Source organism: Ailuropoda melanoleuca, chromosome 1 (genome assembly GCF_002007445.2).
Source record: "Ailuropoda melanoleuca isolate Jingjing chromosome 1, ASM200744v2, whole genome shotgun sequence".
In the NCBI taxonomy this organism is placed as follows: Eukaryota; Metazoa; Chordata; class Mammalia; order Carnivora; family Ursidae; genus Ailuropoda; species Ailuropoda melanoleuca.
Window position 1 is genome coordinate 176,683,941 of NC_048218.1, and position 18,645 is coordinate 176,702,585.

The following is an 18,645-nucleotide window of genomic DNA, read 5'->3' on the forward strand; positions in this document are numbered from 1 at the left end:
CATGGGTGTCAATGATACAGTGATAACAAGCCAAAGTTATTATCCTTAAATTTACAGAGCCAGAATATAATTTAGTAACTGTGATATAATTAAAATGTATTATGAATTATTCTCACGTCTTCCTGTGACAGTTAAACTGAAGAATGAGAAATATACTCAATAGAATAAAAATATATAGTACTACATGAAGAATACCACTTCAAAAAAATCAGAAATAATATGATTTGAGGAATGAAGTATTCATTTCCGCCTCCATGTACAGTTACCTAATATGATGAATTTGGCTACTGTCAGTATTATGAGAATAAACTTAGTATATAATGTGTTATTAAATTTGGTGCAGGGAAACCATTTCAGAATTCTGTGCAACACTTGCTAATCTAAAGAAGCCAGCTCTGACTTTGGTAGATCCAAAGGTAGGTTAGTCTCCTCTGGTCAAGTGAAGCACAGAGAATGGAGACAGAGAAGGAAAGGAATGAGATCCAATGGTCAGCCGCCTGTGGCTACAACAGCTGCTGCCTGGTGAAACAGAAGAGGTCAGGGAAGGAAACTCAAGAAGAAGGCTCTTATGCTGATTATGAGTTTCAGCTCCAACTGTATCTCTTTAAATAGCAGCTTCCCCATAAACTTCATAGTAGAAGGTTTAGAAAGCCAAGGACACTAACCTTATTCTTTCCTCCAGGTCTTAAACAGTAGATCCTGTCCAGACATGAGTACTAGATCTCAAGAGTTTGAAAATTCCCTTCTTTCAAATTTATCCATACTTCCACCCGCCCTCCAAACCATGGCTTTCAAACAATGTTACAATTATACTTTCTCAAAACAGAATGAGATTGTAAGCAAGGTAGGGAGACTGTTAAATAACACCAGATGAAGGTATTTAAAAACTGGGGTTCATGTTTTTCCCCTACATATGACATTGTCAATTAAACACAATTTATTGCACTGTCCAGTATTTCATGCAAATGACAGGAAAATTAAAATGCCAGTGACATGACAAGGAACTGAGTTATCAGTCTTACCACAACTGAGACAAAGATAAAATTCATTAAGCCTGCTCATGCAGTGAATTTTTAATCTCTCAATTTTATGCCCACTGGATTTACAATTGAGAAGCTAAAATTAAATTGTTTACTTGATTTTATAGTTATTAAAGAACAGGTATAGCATATTGGAAATATATTGTCACTAATTCTGTTTAAAGCATGAGGTATAATTAAGAATTTTACTTTTTAAGGGAATGGGAATAAAAGATCTTTTATAACTATCCATCTTTTATATGAATTCATTTGACTCTTTTAAACATTTTTCAGGAATTCTTCATGTATGAAAAAGAATTACATGTACGCAAAGAGGTTATAGGTCTAAAGGCATAATGCCACTTAGTACACTAGAGTCTAAGTAAAATTAATCTGTTCCACATCTTTTTCTTTGCTACTGTAATATGATTTGCACGTATCAAAACTATTTTTGAGTAACACTCCTAGATGGATAAATTATAAAACAAGGCATAATGATTCTCAAAAGCACAGATCTTTTTTCCTACACTCAGAACTTTGTTTAAATTAAGATGCAAACAAGTCCATTAGACTACTGAATTTTTTTTTTTAAGATTTTATTTATTTATTTGACAGAGAGAGAGACAGCCAACGAGAGAGGGAACACAAGCAGGGGGGAGTGGGAGAGGAAGAAGCAGGCTCATAGCAGAGGAGCCTGATGTGGGGCGATCCCATAACGCCGGGATCACGCCCTGAGCCGAAGGCAGACGCTTAACCGCTGTGCCACCCAGGCGCCCCTGACTACTGAATATTTTAATACTTAAAAGCAAAACATGGAAAATAATGGCTTTGCTCTAGGAATACCTTACACCTGCAAACTACTGCATTTACTATTAAGCAACCAAGAGTAACAAATACAGAAATACACAATTGAGGAATTAAATGTTAACTAAGCCACTTAGTATTTTTACATGTCTTAGTATTATGCTGTTTTAAAAAAATCTTACAATTCTTTTTTTCTGTTTTCCACATTACCTAGCACAGAGAGCTAGAAATACAGTAGCATTCAGCAAATACTTTTCTGAATGACTGAAAATATACCTGCCCAGGTGTTCTGATTGCTGAGGCCACGTGACGCCTCACTCTACTGGTCAACAGTATTTCTGCCTTTTAATTACAGATTTTCAGACTGAATATCTGTTTTCAATTCCATTAGTCTCTACCTTTTCTGTTTGCTTGCTCTTCTAAGCCAGTTCTTACTACTTGGGAGAAGGGAAGTCATCAGCTAAGTCATGATGTCTGTTTACTTATCTCTCTTGTCTGCTCTCTAAATCTATTCCTTCTTACTGCATATTTCTTTTTTTATTTTTAAATTCAATTAGCCCACTTGTAGTACATCATTATTTTCAGATGTAGTGTTCAGTACTTTATCAGTTTCATATAACACCCATTGCTCATCACACCATATGTCTTCTTTACTGTATATTTCTAACTAAGCTATGATTACAGTATTGGTTCCTTGTTGTATAGGGAGGATCACCATATAGTTTATAGCCCAAACTTGGACACTTCTGAAAATAAAAGGAAACACTATTAACAAGCATAAAGCAGCACTTGTACAAGACAAACCAGGGCACTTGGTCACCCTATTTGTAGGCAGTGTAACAAAATAAAAATTATAGTACAAATTGATGGTTAAGCATTTCACCAGGTTAAATTTGTCCTTTCCCTTTTAATAACTATATTCAGTATACTCTAACATGAAATAATATCCAGATTTATCTAAAATCTCTGAAAATAGGAATTATAGGTATGGCATTACTAGTAAAAATCTGCATAGGACCATCCTTAATCATGACAGTTACCACAGCGATATTTTGACATTTTCATATCAAAATGCTGTGATGAGGAATGAGTTACATTTATCAAAAATGCAAGTGATTTAAGAAAAAAATGGCAAAACATAAGTATAGCATCACTCTCCAATACCCCATATAAAATTAGTCAATGTTTTCTGAGGTTTAATATCAGGAAACCGAGTTATCCCAATTAACTAGGCAGGATAGCATGAACTAAAGGAAAAATCCATTCTCTGAGTATAATCAGTAATTTAAAAAAATTAAAGAAAAAAACTATGGACCAGAGAGACAAATGATGGGAAATAAGAGCAGAGCTTTTAGGTAAAGTATGTCTTTTGGATAAGCACTAAATAGGAGATTTTTTTATTAAGAAAGTGATCCTCCTAAGAGTAAGGAGGTGATGATGAAAGTTGTAGCACTAAAAATATGATTTATTCTTCAATCCACCCAACTCTATACATATTTGTGTGTGTATACACACACACACACACACACACACACACACACACACACCCCCCATCTCTTCCTGGCTTTCGCCAAGTGCTACTTTCTTTTCCATTCCCTAATTTTGTTACTGTTGTTGTATTTGCGTTAAAAATAAATTCAGCTAAATTCTTATTTTAGGGATTCAAGATAATAAAAAATTTACTCTATAGACTAAAATGTATAACATAAAATGTGTGTTGTAGTCACTTGGGTAGAACTGATCTGAATTTCCCTCAGGACATTATCCTATCTTAACCTTTCTGCTCACTTTCACACTTAACAGTATCATCATAACTTCCAATGAACGATCCTCTTAATCTATATCCTGATGATCATCCTTCTGAACTCTTACGTTTATGTAGCTTCCTTTTCATTCTTGTTATATGTGAGCATTCCCTCAAGTTCCATAATTAATGCTTTTCTCTCTCTCCTCTTTTTATCATCTTTCTCCAGACTGACTCTGGTGATATTCTGTATATCCAGATAGTATCATGTCATTCCACCAATCAAAAAGATCCCCAAATGCAGATGAGACTTCTGTATCTATTTTCTGATTTTTGAATTCCTTTCTTACCTTCAGACTCATATTTTCAACAATATGCAAGGTAATAATCAACATATGCTTGTTGAATTCATTAATTTAATGAGTACTTATTGGGGCCCTAATATGTGCTGACACTATGCTAGGAGCTGAGCTACCCAAAAAGCAATGTGGATGTTATCTTAACAAAAGACAAACCATGAACAGAATCAGGGAAATACAATGTGTTAGAGCAGGGGTTTTCAAACTTTAGTCTCAGAATCCCTTTGTACTCTAAAAAATCACTGAAGACCCCAAAGAACTGTTGTTTATGTGGGTTGTATTTATTGATGTTCACTGTATAGGGAATTGTAGCTAAGGGGGCCCGGCTGGCTCAGTTGGTTGAGCTCCCAACTCTTGGTTTCAGCTAAGGTCATGATCCCATGGGTCATGAGACTTTGCTCCATAATGGGCTCCAAGCTCAGCAGGGAGTCTGCTTGAAGATTCTCTCCCTCTACCCCTCCCCCCACTCACAAGCGCGGGTGCATGCTCGCGCTCTCTCAAATAAATAAATCTTAAAAAAAATTATAGTTGAGAATTTTTAAATTTACTCATAAAAATATCAACAATAAAATCATATATACATTAAAAAAAAACCCATTTTCCAAAATAAAAAATGTAGTGAGGAGTCATTTTCCCTTTTTTCCCCTTTTTGCAAATTTCTGAAGTTTGGCTAAATAGAAACAGGTGGATAATCATCACGACATCATGGCTTTATTTTAGTATGTAGCAGAAGCATTTTTTGTTTACTTCACATCATATGGCATGTTAAAAAGACGACTGCTCAGGAGTTCAATTTAATAAAATTTTTATCTTTCACTGCTTCATCAATGACATTCTTAAGTGAAACTGGGCTTTTCTGAAAATTTTGAGTGCATGGTAAAGAATACAATGACTATTAACATATTTTGGTGCCACTGCTTTAATTTGTGCTAAGATCCTAGCAATTTTATCCACCATTGCTTTTGAACTATCAGTAAGATGACCAGACAGTAAAAAAGGTAAATATCTTAACATGGAAATATTTGGAATTCACAGCTCTTCCCAAAGGGCCTCAGAGACTCCTAGAGATCCACAGACCACACTCTGACATCTGCTGTGATAGAGGAGAATGTGGCCTTGTTAATGATACCAAGTAAGTCCAGGAGTAGAGGAAGTTCTTCCTGAAAAGGTGAATGTTTAAGACGATGTGTAAGGATAAACAGCAAATTTTCAGGTGACAGGTTGAGAGAGAATGTTCTAGGCAGAAGGAATAAACGAGGCAGGAGCTAGAACTCTACATGAATAAAAGGGAGGGCAGTATTATTGAGTTGTATAGTTAAAAAGAAAAACTGAGAAATAAGGGAGACAAAAGTCAATCATGGAGGATTTTTTATGTTATGTTAGCAGTTTGGAGTTTGTCTCAAGGGAAAAGGGAAATCACTGAAAAAATTTAAGTGAGAGGGTTGGTATTATCAGATTTGTGTTTCAGAAAAAGTTCTCAAGTTGTACTGTGGAGAACTGATCCGAGAAAAACTGGAAGCAGGAGACTATGCACTAGCCCTTGTAAGAAACAGAGTACAGACAGGAGATAGACTGAAGCGATACTGAGAACTTAGAACTTATAGTTAAGACTTGGTGACTAACTAGATGTGGGAAGCTAGATAGGGGAAGAGTTAAGAATAAATCTTGAAGTTTCTGGCTTGGGCATACAGACAACATTTAATGAAACAGGGAAAATTATAAGAGGAACAGATGTGGGTGGTTCACAGAGCAGGAAAGGGGAGAAAACCAGCTCAGTCATGATATCTCACAGGCACAGAGATGTCTAATCAGATAAGAGATCTGAACTGGAGATACAGATTTGGAATCACTGGCATACATGTGTTAACCAAAGCTATGGGAGTAAATTAAGCTGTCATGGGAGGATATGGTAAGTGTGAAGAGTAGAGAGCCCCCAGGACCAGCATCTAAGAGGCAGGCAGAGAAAGGGAATGTATTGCTATTAGGAAGGCACAGTAATGGACTAATAAAAGGACACATTCTTACAGCACATGAATTAAGATGAAGACATTTTTTAAAGACAACATTGCAATGATAAGGAGAAGTATATGGAAGAAGTTGATTGTTAATAACCACCAAATTACCATTAAGACTCATAAGATAATAGTACATAATGATAGCACATGCCTCAAACACTCCCACAAAATGACTAACATTCATTGATACTTGTTTCAGTAAGGGTTTTAGGTAAGTAATTGGAAAATAGTAATCTCTAGTTAAAACAAAAAATGAAGACTCCGTTTCCTAAATTATCCTTCTACAATTTCCCATATAAGTCTCCTTAGCTTTATATATTTTTACTAGATCAAATTAGATTCAATTCTAGTTATTAAAATAATAACCTGGTTTATAGATGTTGCTAAATGTTTAATAGTTGAGAACACAATACACAGAACTACATTAAGAATCTTATAAACTTAGGTTAACAGAAATATTTTTTGAATGCTGTATGTTTTGCCTTTTGGTTTTTTTTAAAGATTTTATTTATTTATTTATTTGACAGAGCAGGAGAGCACAAGCAGGGGAAGTGGCAGAGGGAGATAGAGAAGCAGGGTCCTGGCTGAGCAGGGAGCCCGAAGTGGGGCTTGATCCCAAGACCCTGGGATCATGACCTGAGCCAAAGGCAGACACTTAACCGAGTGAGCCACCCAGGTGCCCCATGAATGCTATATGTTTTACTAAGGAAGCACGTTTACTTAAAAAATCTCTCCAGGCACAATTTCTTTTGGTAGAAAACATTTTGTAGTCATCATTTTCCTTTATATACAATCAGGTTACAGAATTCTACATCATGGTATTGTCATGATGATTTGCCAATTGAACCGTTATCCAAATTATATATATATATATTTTAAAGATTTTATTTATTTATTTGACAGAGACAGCCAGCGAGAGAGGCAACACAAGCAGGGGGAGTAGGACAGGAAGAAGGAGGCTCATAGCAGAGGAGCCTGATGTGGGGCTCGATCCCATAACGCCGGGATCACGCCCTGGGCCGAAGGCAGACGCTTAACCGCTTTGCCACCCAGGTGCCCCCCAAATTATATTTTGAATCTATATAATCCTCACTACTTTCATTCTCAACATCTAGTACTTTGGGTGATTACCCGAAAACACAAGAGCTTTGGGGTTTTTACACATAGTTCTTCCCATTTTTTTTTTTAAATAGCTATAAGCCTATACAGTATTACTTTATTTTTTATAAAGAAAAGGAGACTTAGGAACGTTAGGTATTTCCCCGAGGTTATTCCCTGAGCCAGTGCTAAAATTGGGAAAGGAACTATCTTTCTAACTTTTTAGAAAGGAGCAACCGATAAAAGCATGGATTATTTGCAGTCAGCTTTTTCACGATTTTCAATATACGTATTTTAAACCAAGAAAATTTATGAAGGAAAACTTTATAACATGGAATTGGTAATGTACATTGTTTCTGTAGAAACAGTTTTAAAACATAATACACATGGCTTGAAATGGGACCTAATATTTTCATACTATTACTAAAACTCCAGATCTGCTATGTGTAATTGTAATTTACTCTTATTAACATTTCGATAAAATAAATGAAGAATTTTAGTTTCAGGTTCAAATTTGTGTTTGTATATATACTTTGATTAATATATAATACATTTCAAAGTAAAGGCAAAACACTATTGAAAGCCACAATTGAAACACTTAAAATTTTTAATTTATTTACTGAATTATGTTCAAAAGACATTTAACTTCCTCCTTTAACACTGTAACACCTTTTACTTACTAAAATAACCTTCAATATTAAAAAGCCCAAGAAAATAAAATAAATGAATGCTAAAATTGAATAGAAGCTAAACTAACTAAAAGTTAAGGAAAAAAGAGAATATTAAAATGGTATTCAAAATCACTATCTATTACAAACTGAACTCCCCAAACTGGCATTAATATGTCTAATTAGATCTTCAGTATTATATTCCTTCCGTCACATACCTTACCTGGCCACTATCTTACATCTTAAGGCAGAATGGACGTAAGGCCTATAGTAAGATTCTTGGTTCAACANTCCTCTCCCACTCCCCCTGCTTGTGTTCCCTCTCTCGCTGGCTGTCTCTATCTCTGTCGAATAAATAAAATCTTTAAAAAAAAAAAAATGTCTAATTAGATCTTCAGTATTATATTCCTTCCGTCACATACCTTACCTGGCCACTATCTTACATCTTAAGGCAGAATGGACGTAAGGCCTATAGTAAGATTCTTGGTTCAACAGAGACCATCTAATTAACGGTCTTTATTTTTGGAAAGTATGGTGACAGCATGTGTGCCATGTTTCAATGCCACGTCAAGTACTAGAACTTCATAGAATGAATTTTACTTTCCTGATTTAATATGATTTTCCTTTATTTTATTTTATAAATTTCCTTTTCCTTGTTTTATTTTACGTATCTGTTAAAAGTGCCTATTAAGCCAGGATGCCATTTTATTCCATCATGATAAAGAGTAAAAAAAAAAAAATACTCAGTGCTCTTGAGTTTTGGCAAAGTGGGCACTATGCTGCTAAAAGTAATGGATTTAGTATCATTTTTTCTGGAAATTCGTTCAGCAATATGTATAAGTGCCCTGAGTCACTCAAACTCTTCAACCCAGAAATCTACTTCTAGAAATCCATCCCAAGAACATAAAGATTTAAGCAAAGAGAGATGCTTAATTCTGAGAAGAGAACCTAAATGTCCAAACTTTAAAAGAACAATATATGCAAAGCAAGATCCTTTCCACCATATTATCCCTTCAAAAAGAGGGCATTATATCTGAGTCTTTACAAAGTCTACATTATTGAGCCCTCTCAATTTCTTTACTTTGACCAATAAAGTACTATTTGAGAAAAAAACTAACATTAGCCCAAAATGACTTCACACAATGTAGCTTGGCTGCTCACTTATCGAAAGGCCACTTGATGAACTTGACCAAAAAGGGGGCAGGGAGTGGGGAGAAAAAAATTTAGTACAGATTTACAATTTTAACTGGTAGATATTTTCTTATAAAAATCATATTAAAAAGAAATATCACGTGATAACTAGATGAATTCTCCAGTCTCTTTCTCACCTTAGATTTGTTTCCATCACGAGCAACTAAAGCATAACTTAACCCCCAAATACAGATAATAATACAGTCATTATCTAATCATGTTTATACAGTCAGTCAGGAACACGTCAATTTTACTAAGAATAGGTAATGGGAAAACTGGTTCAGTATCTTGAAACTACATTCTGCTGGCCTTGCAGCACAAATTAGGAAGTGTTCTTTCTGATTCTGTCTTCTGGAACAGACTGCAGAGAACTGGTGTCAGTTTTTCCCTTAAGTGTTCAGTAGATTTCATCAGTGAAACTAACTGGACCTTGTGCTTTGTGTTTTGAAGGCTATTCATTATCGACTCAACTTCTTTAATACGTATAGACCTGTTCTGATTATCTCTTTCCCCTTGTGTAAATTTTGGTAGATTATGTCTTTCAAGGAATTAGTCCATTTCATCTAAGTTATCAAATCTGTGGGCATAATATTCCTACAGTATCTTTTTACTGTCCCCATGAGATCAGTAGTGATGGCAGCTCTTTCATTTCTGATATTAGTAATTTGTGTTTCTCTTTCTTATTTTTCTTGGTTAGCATGGTCTGAGGTCTATCAATTTTATTAATGTTCTAAGAAACCAGCTTTCAGATTCACTGATTTTCTCTACTGTTTTCCTGTTTTCAATTTCATTGACTTCTGCTGTAACTTTTATTATTTCTTTTCCTCTGCTCGCTCTGGATCTATTTCGCTCTTGTTTCTCTAGTTTCCTAAGGTAGGAGCTTATAGTACTAATTTTAATCTTTCTTCTTTTTTAATATATGCACTCAATACTACAAATTTCCCTCCAAGCACTGTTTTCATTACATCCCATAAATTTGGTAAGATACATTTTCATTTTCATTTAGTGCAAAATATTTTGAAATTTCTTAAGATGACTTCTTGATCCGTGTGTTAATTAGAAGTGTGTTGCTTATCAATGTTTTGGGATTTTCCAGCTCTCTTTTTGCTACTGATTTCTACTTTTATTCTAGTATGGTCTGAGAAAATACTCTGATCTACTTTTAAAATTTGCTAAGGTGTTTTATGGCCCAGAATATGGTCATCTGAAGGTTTTCAAAAAATATAAATATTTTTAAAAGGCAGCAAAATAATTGTGTATCAGTTACAAGTATATATGTATAAGATGAAAGAGGGTTGGACACAACTATCTTAATGTTAGGAGGAATGGGTAGTAACTGGGACCTGGGGTAAAATTTCCAGCAATCACATTATATACACTTTCAAAAAGTATCACATCTCAATTCTGAGATATAGATGACTTAAAAAAAAGCGACTCTAGCAGTAACATTTGGTATTAAATTTGCTTTTTATGACATGTAAGTACAAAAAAAGAGGTATTTTTGCTATGTGAGTCCTTGTTACCTGCACCCAGAAATCAGAATGACTTGAATACATATTTTGAGATAAGACTGGGAAAAAGAGAACCCTTGCTATCTAAACTTGTTATCCGATGTCAAAAGCCAAGTAGATATGAATGGTAAGGCATATGTATCTTCCTATATAATAACTATAAATAAATAAACATCTGACTCTTGATTATTTCATCTACCTGAGAGAAAGAGGAGAGGAGATTGCGACTCTCTCTGGGAAAACTGAGTATTACTTTGTGTTCAGAATCACTTTATACTTAGACACATACATTGGTAGGTTTTTGTGATGAAATATAATGCAGAATGAGTGTTTCAATAGCATGGGAAAAGCAGGTTACAGAATTCTTTTACTACATGGTCTCTACTGTGTAAAAAGCAATGCCTGTTAAAAAGACTGGAAAGAAATGTGCCTAAATTTAACTGGGATTGAGCAGTAATTTTTCTACATCCACACTCTTCTTTACATGCAAATTTTTTACACTGTGACCTTACTTCATTCGTAGTCAGAAAAATACTTAGTAGTGGTTTTAGTACAATATTGTAAGTATTATAATAGAATTATTTACAAAAAGGTTTAATATTGGTATCAAAGAGTATCAATTCTTTTGGGAAGTTCAAGTTAAGTTCCAGAAAGGGAGATGCTTCTAATATAGCCTAATATAACACAGCAATAGTTTATCAGAAAGAGGACATGTCGTTCTTGCAACGGCCAGAAAGTGAGACCAAGCATGTACCAATAGGGGAATTTAAATAGTTCGATATGACTAGAATAAAGGCTGCAAAAACAGCAGGAAAAGCAGGAGGAAAAATGTCTACATACACAAGTTGGGGACAGATGGTATATGAAGGAGTCCAGAGTTCTTAGAATGAAGAAAATCTAAACCTAGCCATGTTAGGTAACTCATTTCAATGTTTAATTTCAATACTAAATAAATCCTGACCTATAACAATCATATTTGGATACTTTCTTTTAAATACTTAAAACCAAACTAATTTTTCTCCTTTAAAACTAAACCGAGGGGCACCTGGGTGGCACAGTCCGTTAAGCAGCAAACTCTTGGTTTCTGCACAGGTGATGATCTCAGGGTCTTGAGATCAAGCCCTGCCTCAGGCTCTGTGCTCAGCATGGAGTCTGCTTGAGATTCTCTTTTCCTGACTCTGGCAGGGTAGAGTTGGCAAATCCACTCCTCAAGAAACAACTATAAAACTGGACATAATCAACAAAAACCACCATTTTGGAACTCAAGGGCAAACAAGTTGAGAAGTGTCTATTCATGAAAACAAGCTGATCCTAAGTTAAGAACAGTGAGGATCTATTTGCCTAAAGCCACTCTTATCACCTCTACCCCTTGCTCAGTTGGTATGGAAGTTCTTCAAGGACAGGGATGGCTATGAAAAGCAGCAGCTTCACTGCTGGAAGGGGCTAACTTGATTTGGAACAAAGGGTAAAAAACCCACACAGAGCTTTATCAGTAAAAGTAGAAAACAAACAGAGAAAGTCAGCAGCTATGCTAGCCTGAGGTTGCAGCTTTGGTTGGGCTGAGCTGCAGACTGGAAATTATTAAGAAATTCAACCAGTGGGGCGCCTGGGTGGCACAGTGGTTAAGCGTCTGCCTTCGGCTCAGGGTGTGATCCAGGCGATATGGGATCGAGCCCCACATCAGGCTCCTCTGCTATGAGCCTGCTTCTTCCTCTCCCACTCCCCCTGCTTGTGTTCCCTCTCTCACTGGCTGTCTCTATCTCTGTTGAATAAATAAATAAAATCTTTATAAAAAAAAAAAAGAAAGAAATTCAACCAGAAAAATCCTGGAAATGAGAAAGGCATACAGGGGCTACGTAAGGTCTCCACATAGCCTTGAATGACCTGGAGGCTAAGTGAACAAGCACAGGAGCTCCAAGAGGGTCTGGTGTAAAGTAAATGGTGAGGCAGACTGGAAAACTGCCTAAGCTTTAAGAGCACTCCCCAGTCAACACACACCCACTGGCAGAGGGTGGAAGCCTATCTGGCTTGAGATATTTGAGTACAACCTGTGCTATCACTGACCACTAAGCTATGCAGACAGACTCTAGGAAACAAGCCTAAAAAATAAAAATAACAATACTATACAAACTGCAAGGAAGGCAGATCCCACAGATTACGCCCAAGCAAATTACTAAAAAACCACCACCACCATCCTCCTTGGGGGAAAAATCCAATGTGAGAGTTTCCACAATATATTATCAAAAATATATTGGGTGGCTTTTAACAAAAAATTATGAGACATACAAACAAAAACAGGAAAGTGTGGTCCATACTCAAGAAAAACAGCAATAAATAAAAAATTACTTGGAGTGAGCTCAAATGTTGGATTTAATAAAGACTTCAAATTAGCTATTATAAAAATGTTCCAAGAATTAAAAGAAAACATGTTTAGAGAATTAAAGGAAAATATGATGACAATGATTCAACAAATAAGGTAATCTCAACAATAAAATACAGAGTATAAAAAAGAACCATATAGAAATTCGAGGGTTGATATTTTCCATATGTACCTGTCTTTGATAGCAGTGTAGCTATGTATTTTTTATACTGTCATCATCTTAAAAATATTCAGAAATGTTCGTAACACCTGAGCTACAGGGATGTTCATTAAGTCATGCTCTGTAAGCTTTGTAGTAACCTTTGAAAAAGGTAAAGAAAGATGCCTTATCCTTTCCTACCGAACTAATCAAAGGTATGTCAATAATTTTTAAATGAAATTGCTTACAACTGATTAGACAGTATTTTCAACATGGTGTAAAATCAAAGTAACCAGAAGTAATGCTATATTTGATATCTACAATATAAATTGTTAAGAGGCTAATAAATTTTATTTTCATGGCTAGCTTTCAGTGTCTATCACGAATGTTTCTAGAATTATTCAAGTTTAGCATTTCAATAGATTAATACAGTATTACTTAATACTACAAATCTATTCTGGTACTAAGGTATATAATAATTTTAATACTACTATTCATTAGAATATATATATTGTATAGTATATATAATATATATATACATATTTCATGTATATATATATTATATATATGAAATATTATTGAATGAAATACTAACGAAATGCTATTCATCCATAAAAAAGAATGAAATCCTGCCATTTGTTATAACATGGATGGACTTTGAGGCCATTATGCTAAGTGAAATAAGTCAGAGAAAGACAATCTAAGACAAATACTTACATGTGGAATCTAAGAAAAACTAAACTCATAGAAACAGAGATGTAACTGTGGTTGCCAGAGGTGGCAGTAAGGGCTGGAGTAGAGAAACTGGGTGAAAGATACAAAGATACAAACTTCCAGTTATGTTAAGGGGATGAAAGGTACACCATGATGACTATAGTTAACAACACTATACTGTATATTTCAAAATTGCTAAAAGAATGGATCTGAAAAGTTCTCATCACAAGAAAAAAATTATAACTGTGAAGTGATGGATGTTAACCAAATTTGTGATCATTTCACATTATTTACATACATTAAGTCATGTTGTACACCTAAAACTTATACAATGTTATATCATATTGCAATAAAACTGGAAAAATAGCCATGTACTTACTAAATAAGTAAAATTTGTGCCTATGCATACATATATTACTAGTCAGATTTTCATATCAACAATAAAATAATGGCAATTGGCTCTATTAATAATCTTCCATTATTCCCTATGATTTTTTAATTAGTGGATACCGACTTCAAATTAAACAGTTTAAAATGGATTTTGTTATTTTGATTCTTTGTATTCCCATTAAGAGTAATTATCACAACATTTAAGAAACTATTCTTTCTCATTTTTCCTGAACACAATCTACTGTGTTCCAGATATCCATTTTCCAGATATCCATTAAAATTTTATGCTAGTTGTCTACCTAGTAATATTACAGATCTGCATTTTTTAGCCTAATCTATTATCGGGGAGCAAGAAAACAGCCCACTACTTGTGGTAAATTATTACACTATTTTACATTACTAATACAGCTATCCAGGATCACGTTAATAATTGGCGTAGAAAAAGTATACTTACTCAGTTATAAATTCAGGGTTTGTAAAGCTGAGGTTGGTTAAATGACCTTCAAGTTTAGAAGATTCATGTGTATTTAAGGCTGGAGTGGTCTTAGTGGAGAGTACAGCTCTTTTTTCATCTTTTTCAAGTGCTTTTCTCTTCCCACCATTTTGGAAATATTCTCTGCATACACTACAAGGCAAAATGAAATTGTATTTTAGAACACTAGGTATAAATATAAAATAAAGTGGGAAAACATTAGCCTTTATTAATCAAAACGGGAAACTTTCAATTACAAATCCTTCCTTTGAAAATAGCACACAGAAGTAGGTTTGAGCACCCTGAAGCACTTTTAACTACCATACAACAAAGCATAATCACAGATTATATTTAATAAATAAAAAATATGTTGGAGTGCCTGGGTAGCACAGTTGGTTCGGCACTGACTCTTGGTTTCAGCTCTGGTGGTGATCTCAGGGCGTGAGATTGGCCCTGCATCAGGCTCCACGCTCAAAGCAAAGTCTGCTTCAGATTCTGTCTCCTTCTCCCTCTGTCCCTCCCACTTACTTGTGTGCTCTTTCTCTCTTAAAAAAAAGAAAAAGTATGTTTTCAGGGGTACAGATGTGCCTATATGTTTTGCTGAACTGTATTCTTAACTAAAACATAAGTTCCTCCAGAAAAGCTTAGATAACTCTGCTATTCAGTGACAGCATACAAAAAGAACAGTCATTACAGTTAATTCTGAGCCAACTTTGCTGGCAGTAGACAGATATCCTAATAGTTGTTTCTTAGATCCCTGCTGGTTTATGAAAACAAAGTCAGGATGTCAACATACTAAGACTCATTAATCTTATTTGCTCTAAGAGTAGGGAATAAAAATCTAGTTCAGGTAAAAATGGTTCTATATCATATAGGCAGACATTCAGAGAACAAAAGTTTCAACATGAGAGTGGTTTTTAATAACACCTGGAAATTATTCTTATCCATCGAGAGATCATTCCTGCTTGCTCCAATTCTTACACTATTAAAATGAAGATTTTTTGAAGATGTATCATTTTAAGCTCATATAGTCTAGAACACATCAGGTTGCTAGCCAAAATCAGAAATTTTTTATTGGTATAACCTTATAATCAATTTTCTTCATATCTAATACAATTTTAGAGTGAATATGGTAGGGTACCGTGCCTGGGTATGTAACAGGACAACAAACATGAACCATAGAGTTGACTCAAATATGTCTTAGCTATTAAAGACAGGAATCTTAAGGTAAAAAAAGACTAACGAAACCTAGCTCTGGCCCTTGAGTTTACACCGTGATAGGAGATACACATATGAAAACTGATAAAATTATCAATGCTATTTTAAAAAATGTAGGAGAATGGAATCTAAAAAAATTTTTTTAGATTCTTAAAACACATTATTAGTTCATAGAGCTCATACCTGGAACAAAGCTAGACTATTTTTCCTCCACAGACACTGCTTGGTGAATTTCCAGAAACATACGGCAAGAGAAGAATTGAAGCATTAACTTAAAACTGGTTTCTGCAAGCAGAACTATGGTCTAAGGGAACAATGACCATCTCTCCTCACACTTACAGGATGCTGCTCAGTTCAACTTTAGCTTTTCTTAGTAACTACTATTAAGACTTCTTTAAAAAAAGACTTCTTTAATTTTTCCTATGTAGATTTAGTTTTAATTCCTGCATATAGGAGTTGAAACCCATTCATCATAAATCAAATATTTATTAAGTATTAAGAATAGAGAGCCCCCATGCGCCAGGCACATCTGTGATGTGAAAACAAACTGAAGAAGTCACTGCTGTCCTCAAGGAGTTCAGACTAGTGAAGGAGACAATTATATAACAATAAAGAAAATACAATTGATAAAGATAAAAATACAATTGATAAACAACCCAATGAGTAATATATGCTGACTTTAAATATATGAGTAGGAATAAATCAGGCTTTGGGAGGTAAGTGCTTTCCTGGCAGAGAGAAGAGCGTGAGTAAAGGCACAAAAAATAAAAAGCATCACGGATCCTGCAGAGATGGATATCCATTCAAGGTATGTGAAATGTAAAGTGCAGAGCACAAAAGGGATGGACACCGCACAAAAACACCCTGAGGCCAACACAAATATGGGGGGGGGGATAACCAGGTAATCCAGGTGACATTGGAGTGATAAGCAAGCTTCAGATCAATGGCTAATTTAAAGATGTAGTCTTTTTTTTTTTAAGATTTTTTTTTTATTATTTGACAGAGATAGAGACAGCCAGCGAGAGAGGGAACACAAGCAGGGGGAGTGAGAGAGGAAGAAGCAGGCTCATAGTAGAGGAGCCTGATGTGGGGCTCGATCCCATAATGCCGGGATCACGCCCTGAGCCGAAGGCAGACGCTTAACCGCTGTGCCACCCAGGCGCCCCTAAAGATGTAGTCTTTAAACATCTAATGTAATGACAGAAAGCAGTTAACAGATTTCCTGGGGCGGGGCTAACTGCAAAAGTGTGGAATGGAGCTTTTTAAAGTGATGGAAATATTCCGTTTCTTAACAGTGGTGGTGGTGGTTACAGAAGTGTAAACAATTGTCCACATCCACTGAATTGTATGCTAGAATTGGGTGCATTTTATTGTATGTAATTAAACCTCAATAAAGCTGATAGAAAATGTAGCCTTTATAACCTTGGAATGAATACTAAAAATAATGCCTCTACAACAAATAACGCTTCACTAAGATATGAAACACAAGAGTAAAGAGCTTGCTTACCTTTCTATTGAGTAGCACCATATACAATTGCTGATATTCAAGAATTCTTGAATTACAAAAATTGCAATTTTATATGGTTCAAGATCACAGTTATCCAGAAACTGGGCAGTAAAATACTTAAAGGGCTAGAATTCCAGATCCTCATAAAACAGCAGCCATCTAAATTCCAATCTCCCTACACATCTTTCAAAGAATATACAGACCTTTCAGTGGTACATGGCATAACTAGGACCCAAAATAGCACTTCATTTTACATGTAATTGGAAAATAAATAAAAGGCCAACTGAGATGAGGACTCTATAAAAGAGGGTAAGATAAGAGGGAGTCTTAAAAGTGGCAAAAAAACCAGATTAACACCAGCTAAGATATACCATCCAAGAGAGGGGTCCAACTCTCAGTGGGGAAATTTTAAGAAAAGATTTGGAACATTGTGAACCAGAGCATTAGCCACTGGAAGGTCAAAAGGACATTATACACAGACTGTACAAAAAGTGTATGTCACCAAAAAGGAGAGCCTACTTCTGGGGGAGAAAAGAGGCACCTTGAAAAAAGGAGGTATCTCTGCAGGCTTAGTGATAAAGGAAGAAAAAATGAAGCAATTAAAGATAATGAGATGTTATAATCTACACATAGTAAAAAATCCTAAGTCAGACCAAAAGAGGATAGTATTTATTAAGGGAACCATACTTTTGTATTTGTAGCAATCAAGCAAGGTTCCTTGGAATTAAAGAACAAAGTAAGCCACCCTATCTACCCATCTACAGACGCTCCAACATAATAGACAAATACATGAAAGAAATGCTCAATGAACACAGAAACCAGGCAAGGTTCTATTACAGGGGAAGAGAAAAATAATCAAAACTTTTCAGTGAATGAAAATTCTCAAAAACACAGAACCAAAAACAGCCATAAAAGAGGAAAAAGCTAGCATTTCAGTAGTAATTACAGATAAGTAAGCAACTGCAGATATGAAACATTTCAAATTTGAAATGAAACTGAGATCAAAAGGGAATAAATAATGGAGAGATACTCCATGAATGTGGATAGGAAGATACGGTCACAACGTCAGTTCTTCCCATATTGATCTACAGATTCACTACAATCCCAATCAAAATCACAGCAAATTATTTTGTGGATACCAACAAACCAATTTTAAAGTTTATATGGAATGGCAAAAGACCCAGAATAGCCAATATGATATTGAAGGAGAAGAACAAAGTTGGAGGACTGACCACTATCTGACTTCCTGTAACTTACTATAAAGTTACAGTGATCAGAACAGTGTGGTGTTGGTAAAAGCACGGGCAACTAGACCCATGGAACAAAAGAGCCAGCAACAGACCCACATAATATACTCAACTGGTTTTTAATAAAAGAGCAAAGGCAGTACAATGGGGGTAAAGGCAGTCTTTTCAC

At 35.2% G+C, this 18,645-nt stretch overlaps 1 protein-coding gene across 1 annotated transcript in view; it reads right to left on the reverse strand.

The window, feature by feature from the left end:
* Positions 1-18,645, reverse strand: part of BMT2 (base methyltransferase of 25S rRNA 2 homolog) — a 93,003-nt gene that overhangs the window by 49,160 nt on the left and 25,198 nt on the right. Inside the window, exon 3 of the mRNA XM_034645096.1 lies at positions 14,487-14,657. Within this exon, the coding sequence (XP_034500987.1) occupies positions 14,487-14,657 (171 nt within the window). The remainder of the gene's footprint in view (positions 1-14,486; positions 14,658-18,645) is intronic.